At 40.0% G+C, this 12,284-nt stretch overlaps 1 protein-coding gene across 3 annotated transcripts; it reads right to left on the bottom strand.

Annotated features, from left to right (window-relative positions):
• Positions 1 to 2,096: 2,096 nt before the first annotated feature.
• Positions 2,097 to 11,515, bottom strand: DENND10 (DENN domain containing 10). Of its 3 annotated transcripts, none has more exons than XR_015259093.1 (10): positions 11,470 to 11,515; positions 10,683 to 10,879; positions 9,432 to 9,511; positions 7,809 to 7,957; positions 7,540 to 7,651; positions 7,081 to 7,181; positions 5,886 to 5,993; positions 5,213 to 5,307; positions 3,865 to 4,507; positions 2,097 to 2,548 (listed from the first exon to the last, which is right to left on the bottom strand). XR_015259093.1 is itself a non-coding variant. In XM_086752561.1 (9 exons), exons 1-9 carry the CDS (start codon positions 11,513 to 11,515, stop codon positions 4,331 to 4,333), a joined length of 1,065 nt encoding a protein of 354 aa, XP_086608687.1. In that variant the 3' UTR covers positions 2,097 to 4,330. The 3 variants fall into 3 exon arrangements, 1 of the variants encoding a protein (XP_086608687.1); XR_015259094.1 differs by having other exon boundaries at positions 4,238 to 4,507; XM_086752561.1 differs by having other exon boundaries at positions 2,097 to 4,507.
• Between the last annotated feature and the right edge of the window lie 769 nt (positions 11,516 to 12,284).

Genomic DNA, 12,284 nt, shown 5'->3' with positions numbered 1-12,284 from the left:
CATAAATTCTCTGGCGCTACATTTGGACATTTTAAGCAAATTTATGTCATTACAACACTGTGAGTAAGGCTTATGGAATAGGTATGGTAATAGTGTCTGTTATTACAGCTGCTCATTATCAAACTCTGCCAGCTTCTTACTGAACATTCGAATTGAAATTTGCCACATTCAAGACAGCCCCCTTGGGGTTATTAAATACCTCTTTCTTTTCCCTGTTCTCCGAAATGTTTCTACTGCCCTACTCAGAATTTTCCAGAAGAGGAGGGCAGGCACCTGCTGTTTAAATTGTCAGCCTGCACAATTCAGCTGCTTCCCAAATCAGGGCAGGGAAAACACATTGCTAAAAAAGCCTTGGCATCCTTGGTCTTGACATAAAGTCATTATGAGACTAGAGCTGCCGGGACCAGACACCTGCTAGTCCAGAGGTGTAAGCGAGGGGAACGAGACTGGGACAAACAGAAAAGCATTATGTTTGAAAGACTTAAGAGGAGAGTCAGCACCTAGAGGAAAACCTTCCCCTTTGTAACTTGGAATAGATTTACATACCAGCTCAAGGCAGGTCTCTCTGCTGCCTTTAACACCGGCTGGTGTGTTAAGTGACAGTACATTAGTGGTGGAACCAGTTTAAGGTGTGGTAAACTACATTGATGGAAGCTTCAAGGAAAACAGAAGTCTGAACACAGCACAATATGGTAGCAGTTCCCCACCTAGCTTGTCATCTTGAAATTTAGGAATATACAATGAGGCTGCCACGGCCCTCTAATGTAGCCTTAAAAAAAAAAAAAAAAAATCAGCCACTCCCATGTTAGGAAATACTGAGATCAAAGCATTTCCTCAGCTGTGTTACCCCCAAGCCATGCTATTTTTCCCCACAGGCTACAGGCATGGAGGAAGGAAGGATACATACAGGGAGAGCGCCTTACGCTGCAGCTCCTTTCCCATCAGACAGCAAACACCAAGCCCCGTGCTGCCGTGTCCCTTGGGAAGGAGCTGTTGCCCGGTCTTTGGAGTCTCCTCCCGAGTCTCACATCATTCAGCAACTACAAGGAATGATCTAAGCTGACCAAAAATCCCTCTGACTCAGACTCCAGCCAGACAGCTGCCTAGGGAGGGGTGTAAGGCAGTATGAGGCAGCTGTGAACTTCCTACACCGAGTGTTATGGCTTGTTTTTTATCTTGAAATTCAGCTGCTTCAAACAACATCTCACAACACACCATTAATCGTCATTAGCCCTCTCGGAAGCAGTCAGAGGTTGAAAGCAGAAGCAGACAGTTTTAAGATTGATCCTGTCTGATGTCCTGCATCAATTTTTTCCAGGTTACACAGCATTATGCTGCTCTCAAACTGGAAGGATTGAATGTTTATCCTACTTCCCTTCGCGAGCCTTTGCTCTCTTTCGCTATCTACCTTCCAATTTCTGCAAATATACTGGAGATGTTACGCTATAGCTATGACACTAACTGGTGAACAAGGTAGAGTGCTCAGGGAGTACCTTTTGCCTCAACTGAGGAATTTTCATTTGAATTCAAGGCTTTCAGTTATTCTACACGCAGCGTCCCTTTTGAAGGCATGTCTCTTAGGTCAATGGGAACTATCATTCACCATTTTGTATTCACCCAAGAAAAAGAAAGGCAGTAAGATGAGAAGGCAGGAACGACAATTTCATTTTACATGCTCTCTGCTTCTAGAGGGAAGAAGAAAGGATGTCATCTGACTCTGCAAAATCAGCAACTGCACACACAGTCTGCTTGTATGCATCCTGGGGAAAGGGAAGTGAGAAATAAGCAGAAATCTTTCCCTGTCTTGACCTCCCAGATTTTCCTATTTTATTCTAAACCTTTTTGAAAGGAAATAGTGTCAAAAGTCATTAAGAAAATGCAATCACATTAGGACAATCCTTTGAAAGCACTGAAGTCAGGGAGGCTGACAAAAAAAAAGTGAGCACAGGTGGCAAAACTGTTTGAACACACAGTAGTACATTTCTGACCTAAACATCAAGCTGTAGCTTAATCCCAGCATTGCAAAATGAAGAGCTAAGGCCTGTGACTCAGTGGTCACAACTGTTCACGAAGAAATTTACATAAATTAAAGGGTAGACTGTTCAGGAATTTTTAATAGGCATAAGCATGCTATGAGTCCAGTTCCTTAGGTGCAAAATTATATTTCATTTGTTTCACACAAATGTCAGAATACAAGATTTAACACAACACCAAGATTTTCAACCTAGAAATTTCCAAAACAGAAAGCAAAATAAGCATTCAGTATTTAGTTTGTAACTAAGCTTCTCTGCTTTCTGTGGCTGTCTCTAACACCCATACTACCTTAATTATATACCTTAAGGCTTTTTGTTAATAAAGAATTACGTGAATTTCTTCACAGTTACAATGTGGTGTTAAGAGAGATGACTGAAAGCACGTTCAGGTTTTTCTTCGTGAAAGACTTCAGTTTCAGTAGACTTTGAAGTATGTCCTGAATGGAATTTTCAGCATACTTTATCAGTTCTGCTATTCTGACTGTTGTAGAAGTCCCAAAACAGAAGCAGCAATACTAAAGAACCATGTAGAAAAAACATTAATGGGCAAATGGGAAAGAAAAGCTGCAGAGAACTTATAGGTAAACAAAGGCAATTGCAGTATTTTTCTCAGAAGTTTAAAAAAAAAAAAATCACACTCTATGTTCAAAATATAAACTGCAGAATAAGTGTTTAAAGTAGACCTTTACACCCCTGAAAATAGGGGATTATGCTGAAGCACTTTCATTTACTGACTGTAATAACTAGCCATTTCATATATAGATGCCACATTCCTTAATCACATTCTGAAATAGATTTCCTTAATGTATGATACATAACAAAAGGACAACCCTTTTTCAAACCAGTATTGCTTGCATGTAGTTATTTACGAGTTTCAGAACAGCAAACCGCCAATTATTTAACAATATAAATATTGATTACTAAAGTTTTAATCGTAAGTATAAAATCTCTACGCAAAACCACATGCTATGGTCTATCTGTACAAAGGCCAGGAAAGAGGTTATTTTTTTCTTACAACAAAGTGCTACTGCAGAACTGACTGATTTCTTGTGGACGTTTAAGAAATACAGATTGTTTGGATCAGAGTACTTCCCTACAAAGACTCTAACTTCTTCTCAGAAGATTACAAAGCAGTAGGTTTCAGGCTGCTCAATGGGAATAAAAAAAAAAAAAAAAAAAAAAAGATAAATCCTTTGAGTTATGGCTATGCAACCAAACAAGTTGGTAAATTTTAATTTTCTCTAAACTATTTCCCAGTTTTCATTATTACTTCAAAAGTTTCCGTCTAGATTTAGTCTACACAGAGCACCATCAGATAGTACCTGTGTTACAGCTCAAGCGGTTTAAGAGGTTGGTGCTCTACCTGTGGTACCTGGCCATCTGAACATTTCTAGTCCAGTAGGCTTTAGCTCATCTGATTTTCTGTCAGATGGATCAGGTATGAATGGCCAGGTATCTTCTCCGCAGAGAACCCTAAGAACTTCTTAAATGACTCCGCCTGTAAAGCGGCACTTGTCTGTGACCCCCCTCTAGGAAGCCCCATTTTAAATGTAGTAATCCTGTCCTCTTTTCCATCCATTAGAGGCATGGGATGGAGCGAAAGGGGGGAAAAAACCTCTAAGGCAAGAGTCCAAAAGAGGTGCTCAACTCCCACTTGAGCTTTAAAATACCTCTTCTTTTACATACTAAGGCTACCATGTCAGATTTTCCCAGATATCCTTTTTTACACCTAGACACTTTCAAGTAAAAAGAAGAGAACTTGTCCATTTATTTGGGATTTCCAGGTATTGGGCAGTCCAGAGCAAGAGCAGTATCTGACAGGCGGACATACCTGGAAGCCCAGAATGAGCACTCAGACCAAGTGTGCATTCAGTTGCAGATGACTATCACATCCAAACTATGCTGTTTTTACAGCACATGTGCTGCAGCTCGTGTTCCAGAGCCCAGGAAGACAAATCAGAGTAAGAACAGAGCTGTCCGACATCTGGAACCCGCAGGATAATGTCTGGCACAGCCTGAACACATGGTCCCATGCTACTTGTATATACACTCACTTTGTGACAAGAACTATAGGAGCTGTATACACAAAGTTATATTTGGGGAAGATAATGACACCAGGAATGTTGCCAAATATGCCTCCATTTGTTCCCAGAGCTCCGATATTCTGCATTATATCATGGTAAATACGATAGTCACTCTTATACCTTTAATTTTTCCATATAAACGATCCGGTATACCTATCTGTATGGCAAAGACAGTATTTCTGAACTGGTCCATAACACTGTAGTGCATCAAAATCAGATTTTGAGCATTTGTTCAGCAGCTGCTAAATGAAAAAGAAAGTTTTCTGTAGCTGGTGGAAATCGCTTCTGTTTCAGGGCCTCAGAATTAAGGGTTGGTTTTTCATTGCCATCGGAAACTTCAGTAAGTGAGGCTAAAGTAGCCAAGATTTCTTTTGTCTTCAGAGAAATATCCTTAAAGAAAAGAAAAACAACCAACCATGAATATAGTATTAGGTATCATAATGCTTTAACATATACTTATTTAAAGAAATAGAAGTCAATACACAACAAAAAGAAAATAATGGTAAATAAACAGTTAATTTTAAATAAAGATCCCATTTATTTTAAGGCAGACTTGCAACAGCTCTTCAGCCTGCTCTTGTGCTATGTTGAATAAAAGGAGCACAGCCACTCCAGTCTTCTCTCGCTGGCCTAACTGAGCTCTTTCAACTATGTTGCTCAGTTGTGAAGTGTCTAATCTATTAGATAGAGAAGGAAGTGAAAAAAAAAAAAAAAAAAATCATAAAAATCACATTTTATAGCTGAGAAGCCAGGTCTCAGTACGATTTTTTCCAAGGTACTGACAATACTATTGACAAGATATTGAGCAAAATACATGCTTTCTAGAATAAAACTGGGAAACTAATTTTACTGGAAGTCTTATGATCAATGCAATTTCTGAAGCTTCTTCAGCAATGTGGTTACCCAACAGATAATATAAACCAAGTATGTCATCCTTAAAAGCCTCTATGAAGAATAAAAATGCTGATTTGTAAAAAGGTAGAGAATAGAAGAGACTGATTCTCAAGGACAATCTTCCTCCTACTCCCTCCCTTCCACCAAGATTTATCAATAGAAGTAATTTAACTAGATTTAAAAATAAAATAAAATAATAACCTTAATGACTTGGCTGTCTGATTTATCTGGATCTTCTGCAGATTGTACAATTAGTTGTCCAATTTCTTTGTGAAGTTTTCCCATTGTCATTGCCTCTGAGTATTGGGGGGAAAAAAAAAGAAAGAAAAAAAGCACACGTTCATAAAATGACCGTTCCTGTGATATCTAGAAAAGTAAATGAACAGCAAAGCAAAACAAAGAGTCCTCTTCATGACTGCCATTTGATATCTGTAAAGGCAGTAACCTGACATATCAGCAGCCATGCCAGCACAGACCAATGGTCTACCTCTAAAGCTCTAAGCAGGTAACAAGGAACAGCGAGGTTACAAGCACATACAAGCTTTTGTTTCAAATAATTTCCAGTGTTCAAGTTTTCAGTGCAATGTTTTCCTAAAGATTCATCTGAAAACTCTGCCTCTTCTATGTAATCATCTAATAAATGTTTTGAAATTTCAGTTGCACATTTGTTGTAAGTCAAAGCATATCTTTCCAAATTCCAAGTTTCACCAGTCTTCCAGGGTCTCAGAAAAAAAAATGAAAGAAGCTTACGTAAGCGTTTTGAGAACCAGGATGGAACAAAGATAAAGACTGCTTAACCTACAGCAAGGTTCAGCAATTACTATCAACTCTGGAATAAATGGCCCTTAAATCCAAAACGTAAAAAGCAACCAACCTTTTACTACAGGGGAAATGGTGATCTCACTATCTGCCAAATTCACATACACATCGTAGAGGTCTGTTCTACCATTCACTTCAGAATCTGTAAATCCAGCAATGTAACCTGGAGAGCAGAATTTCAGCAGGATTATCAGGCAAGATTAAGATAACCAAAACAAAACCAAGATACTGCTGAAAATTGCAGTCCTAGAGTCTGTTCTAAGAGTATTTGACCCAATATTCATTGGATCCAAGAGGCTGCTCTCTTGATATTATCAGTCACTTGATGAGCATGTCCAACAGAATGCTTCACTTCTGAGGAGCTTAAAACACATACCTCTAAAATTGCCTTGAACATAGATGAACCGCTAACACTACATGCAACATAAAAAGGTTACTGATCTGAAATTTTAAAAACTCTCTTCCTACCAAAATTATTCATTTGCAATTGAAAAAGCCACTGAACTTCCTCTTTAAAAGAATCTCCACTCAGGAGCACCTGAGCTTTTCTCTGTGGAAGGCATTTAGTGATCTGAAACAATCAGATGGTAATACAATAGAAATATTGAAGATGAGTAGTCTTCTTGCTTATTATTCTGTATAGAGAAGCCTCTTCATTGCCACATGATGCGTCATGTCAGCCTTTGCATAAAAACCAAGGGCCTCTTCCTGGACTACGCGTTAAGTACTACACATATATAGCAATGGGTCACACAGATCAAACTCCTGCATAGCTGGTAGAGTCCACCTGCGATTTGGAGCCAGAGGCTTCACTGGCAGCAGTGAGAATAAAAAAAAATTTGGAACTTCAGAGTTAGGAACTGAAAAACCAAAAAAATCCTAGAAATCCAGTTACTCGCTATGTGTAGAAGTTGAAGAAAAAAAAGTAGCTTATCTAAAGTGAGCTGCTTCTGTACAACATCAAGACTTACAATCCTTCTGATCACAACATCAAGAAAGTCTCAAAGGTGCTTTGCTTCTGCAATTAGGGGTAGACTGATGCAGATCCACCCAGAAACACAGGATTAACTAGTTATCTCCCAACATACTTGTTTAGTTGATTTGCTTTTTCGAAATAAAATGATATTATTTAACTTTGAACAATAGCATTAATAGTAAAATAACCATTTTTTTCCCCAAAGAGCACTAGTGCAAGACAAGAAAAAATAAACAAAATTTAATTTTAGTTTCGATTAATAAATTATCACTACCTGTGCAGGCTTTTAAGGCTTCTACTTCCTCCTCATTTAGATGTACATATGAATGAAGAATTGACCAGTCTTGTCGATGCCACACTAAAGCAGGCAGAGTCCTAGGGAAAGGAAATCGGTTCTTGACACACAGTAGATTTTTACCTCTACTAATTAAAGTTTCACAGTATGACATTCATTAAGAAAGAACTAGTATGACTAGGTCTCATTTGGCACGCATATACATGAACTACAGAGACTTCTACTATCAGTGCAAGCAGAGTTTATCACTCATTCTGCAGTTAAATTTCTCCGAGTTAATGAACATATGGCTAAAGCCTTAGGAAGTACTCAGCAAGATTCCAATAAACAGGTTAATGCAGTTATTATTTCCCTAAAATATGGACATTTCCCTTAATGAAGGTTCAAGACCTGTTGGACTTCTAAGGGTGGGTGGGGAGGCAGGGAGTGACAAAGTACCTGGTAAACTCCTGTATAGCTTCTATTCTAGGATGGTACACTACAATTCTCTTCTTTAACATCAGTGCTGTATACAATATAACTGTTTCCATTCCAAACTGAGATACTATATCTAGAAAAGAGGGAAAAATATTTTACAGAAGATATACACGCTGAGATTATAACTTGCTTTTTGAAGATGCTAAGTAATAACAGCATGGATAATACTTTAACTGGATTGTATTTTATATTGTACAAAATCAGAATAAAGACTTCTGGTATTAATTAACCTTTGATGGAACCAGCAAGATAAGCCTTCCGAGCATCAAAGTCCTTGCTGAGGAAAGATCCGTTTTCTTCGCTTTGGCAGATCCCCTTTGTAAGGACTGCGATGTAACTCTCCATCATTTTAACCGGACTTCCATGCTTCAAGTAGATTCTGTGTGAAAAGAAGAGAGTCTGGTATTTTGACTGCAATCAGTACCAGCAGGTCTATGAGAAAAACAAATAAAAACAAAACGAAAAAACCAAACACTACATTATCACAAACAGCAATATTACTGGCAAAAAAAAAAAAAAAAAAAAAATCTTTTTTGGACACCTGGGTGAGGTTTTAAATACTACACTAGAAGTCTTTCAATGTGCACACAAAAATGTGTCTGTCTTTTAGGATGAAAAACTACCTTGTATTTTTATTTTATGAAAGAACCAGCATTTACCAACATAGAAACACAGCACAAAAGTGTAAGCAGGTTTCCAGACTAAGGATCGGACTAGTTTTTAATTTAGTACCCAAGTATCATTAGGCATTCTTCTCTTCGTTAAATGATGAAAGAAAAATACACACATATGTCCTTGACACTAATCTAAAAAAAAAAAACCAAACAACCCAACAAACATAAAAAAACCCCACACAACAAAACCCATGCACTTTTAGCTGTCTTCCAGACAGCAGAGACACTATAACCTATTTTACAGGTTGAGGTACTTCCAGAGCAATGCTGAAGCTCTCAGCTACTTGTTTTCCATAGCAGCTATGGTACAAAGCCATGTCACATTTGAAACTCAGTTATCATATTTAGAGGAATCCATCCTGGATATCAGCTTTCAAATCAGCATTAATTTGATCCACAGTCAATCTAAATATTTCATGCAGCAGTGAAATAGAGCAATCTCAGTTTTTCAATACCCCACAGAACTGGTAAGCCTGACAGCATTCTCAAGTCTGTAATACAATAAACCCACAACTGCACTCAACTAGCTGCAAAATCTCAGGGGATACTCTCGGTACCAAGAACTGGAACGTAACTTATTTGGGAACTGAAGGAAAAGCAATGAAAGAAGCAGAGGGAGATCATGAGAATGGGGACATGGAGGAAGCTGAGCAAAAAAAGACAAGGGAAGGAGGAGACAGTAGTCTGGTTGGAAGAAGATAGAAGACGGAGCCACAGACCTGGAGAGGCAGAGGGCCCTTATTTTCCTAGAGGAAAAGCTAAAAAGGCCCTGGAGCTGCAGGAAGCATCTGTACTAGAGGTGGTATGGAAGATTGTAAGTTTTCCACCATACACGTAGTGATCTGTGATTACAAAGCACTGACCTATTTGCAGATGTTTAAAATTTTGAAGAACACACTCTCAGAGCAAACAAGTGTGTATGTGGAAAGGTGGTGGTGGGTCTCGAGAAGACGTGTTAAAATACACTGGTCACCTGACATTCACTCAACACTTACTGCATGAACTCAAGATAACAAGTTCAAATTAAGGATTTATATAATCTGATTCACAGTTTGTAGGATTGAGTTTCCAGAAGATTGTTAGACCAGATGCAAACACAACACAATGAAATTTAATCTTTTGCCTTGGCAAGATCAAGACATGAACACAGCAGCACCCCAAAACAGCTTTTATACAGACCTACACAGTATCCTAGTGAAGGCTGCATACTTCTCTGGGTTGAAGTCTTTGGCTGTCAGAACAATGGAGAAGTGGGTCACCTGGGCAAGACACAGAAAAATACACAGCTTATTTAATGACCCCATATGAACAGTCTTTTTCACACTATTGAACTCACTGCAGTACTTGACAAGTTGTTGCAACTTAAAAAAAAAAAGAGTTGCAGCATCAGACTCAAGTTACTAATTGCAGAAAAGGCCTGTTTAACAGATTTCTGATGTGACTCATTTTCATTGAGTCAGATCTAGTACATACTATCTTTTGCTTAATCTGCTCTTCAAGAGTTGCTTTCCTTTAATCTTATCAGATTATTTTAAAAGGGAGAAAGGCATTTTTCTTCCCCAAGCACGTAGGAAACTTCTAGACTTTGTTGCCAAAGGAGGCTGTGGAGGCAGACAGCATCAATATACTCAGACTGGAAAAAACCTCACAGAGAGCAAGTCCACAAACAGAAATACTCTTCAACATCCTTAATCAAATGATTGCGAGCTGGGACAGCATGAGGTTGAAAGTCTGCAGACAATGACCAGCCTCACATGTCCTCCTTAAATAGCATCTCCCACTGCCACTGTTGGAGACAGCACTGGGACACTTTTTTTTTTTTTTTTTTAAACACACCTTTAAGGTTCATAGGAGATACAAGCTTGGAGTGAGGAAAGGCAAGTAACGTTCTGCTGTGTGCATGCAAATTACCACATTATCTTTGATCTTAACAATATAGCATGAAATATGAAAATTGAATCAACTTAACAATGTAATGATCTTTGTAACAGGAAAAGTATAGAACATGCAGGCATATTTGCAGCTTTTCAGCTATCAATGCAGTGGAAACGAAAGTACCTATGTAACTCAAGCCTCTGGAAAAAAGCATCAAGTTTTATCTGAATAAGATTTTGGACACGACGAGAGACCCTTTGTAGAGCTTTTTTGACAAAAAAAAAAAAAAAAGACAAAAAATTGCTAACTTGAAATGCAAAGTAACTAGAGATAATGGCATGAAAAAGTATGTCCGTTTTAATACACAGAATCAAAATTGTGTAATGAGTATCTCAATCTCTCCACACCTCCACCCAATATACATCTTGGTGAAAACCTTAACATGTGGACAGGTTAAACAGCTGGGTAAGAGTGGCATTGGCGAGCACACAATGTCTTCCCTTCCTCACAGTGTACATGGGAAAACAGTGCTTAAACTGCCAGAAGAAGTCATACCTTTTTCAAAGCTGGAGAATCTTGAACTTCCACAGTTGTGATGTAGAACCATGACCTTTTATACTGGCCAAATACAAACGTATGAAGCAATTTATTTTCATCTGTAAGGCAGCACTTTCGCAGCAATAGACTCCTCAGTTCAGCTGTTACGGACGGATAACACCAAACCCACAAAGCATCTCCATTGGTGTCTTTTTCTATGGTGGAAAGATGTTCACTGTGAGAATGCCAAACAGCAGCAAGGAAGTAAATTGATGGGTTAATCAGGTTTGTTTCCTGGAATCAGATTAAAATTCCACTTTACCCTGACCCTAGGCTTCTAGTTCTGCTGCTACAGTTCAAGCCACAGGACAGCACTTGTGATAGAGGCTTTATTTTTTTTTTTTAGATATTAATAAACATCCACTCTTGACCCACTTCACGAGGTCAAAAAAGGACCAGGAGTTTGGATATACATTCACATGAGCAAGGTACTGACCAACAAGCAGTGAGATCAGCTTATTATGATGTTCCCTGCTTTACTCATTTCTGATTTCATAACAGAAGCCGTGAATTTAAGACTCTTCGGCCGAGCTGCGCAGGGTTTAGCTCTGTAACAGGCAGCCCGAGCTGCCGGCCCCGGCGAGCGGGCACCCCTTGGCACAAGCGCCCGGACCGGACCGGGCCAGGCCCTGCTCAGCAGGGCACTGCTAAGCGGCACCCCTCCCCGCCGGCCCCGAGCCCCAGCCCGGCCCTCCCGGCAGCCCTCCACGGCCCAGCCCTTCCCCGGGGCCGGGAGGGCCCTTACCGATCAACCCCACGGCCAGCAGCAGCTGCACCTCCGACTCTGCCATCTTCCCACCCCAGGCCCGCCGCCTTCCGCCCGCCGCAAGCCCCGCCCGCGCCGGGCCCCGCCCACCGCGCTGCCCGCTCGGCCGCCATTTTCTCAGCGCTCCCTCACCCGGAGGAGACTGGACCTGCCAGCCTGTTTCCAGCAATAACTGGGAAAAAATAAATAAATAAATAAACCCCTCCCCCACACTTTTGAAATATCTTTTTTTTTTTTCATTGCCTGCACTATCTGGCTTCGTAAGTCACAGGGCATGATTTATGTGAAACATCACACAAAAGGAGGTGGCCCTTGTGGCAACTGGCTCCCCAAGTCACGTCAGGAAGCTGTACCCTTAAATGAAGCCCAAAATACAGGAGGCCTCCCCAGTGCTTCTGCAGAGTCTGCATAAAGGCTGGTTTGTGCCTGAAAGGCAACACGAGTAAGGCAGGGAACATTCATAAAGATCTCGAAGATCATCAAGTCCAACCATCAACCCAAAACCACCATGTCCACTAAACCATGTCCTGAAGTGTCACATCTGCACGTTTTTTGAACACCACCAGGGATGGTGACTCCGTCACTACCTTGGGCAGCTTGTTCCAGTGCCTGACCACTCTTTCAGTAAAAAAAAATTTCCTAATATCCAATCTAAACCTCCCCTGCTGCAACTTGAGGCCATGAAATAACTCCATGCATCAACATGTTTATTTGAGAACAACAAGACCTTGAAAATGTTCAAGTCTGGGTAAACAATGGCACCTGAATACCACACATGGAAGCTATAGTGCTCA

Source organism: Chlamydotis macqueenii, chromosome 7 (assembly GCF_036417535.1).
Source record: "Chlamydotis macqueenii isolate bChlMac1 chromosome 7, bChlMac1.mat, whole genome shotgun sequence".
NCBI classification, from domain to species: domain Eukaryota; kingdom Metazoa; phylum Chordata; class Aves; order Otidiformes; family Otididae; genus Chlamydotis; species Chlamydotis macqueenii.
The sequence above is the reverse complement of the archived record's forward strand: the minus strand, read 5'-3'. Positions and strand labels throughout refer to the sequence as shown.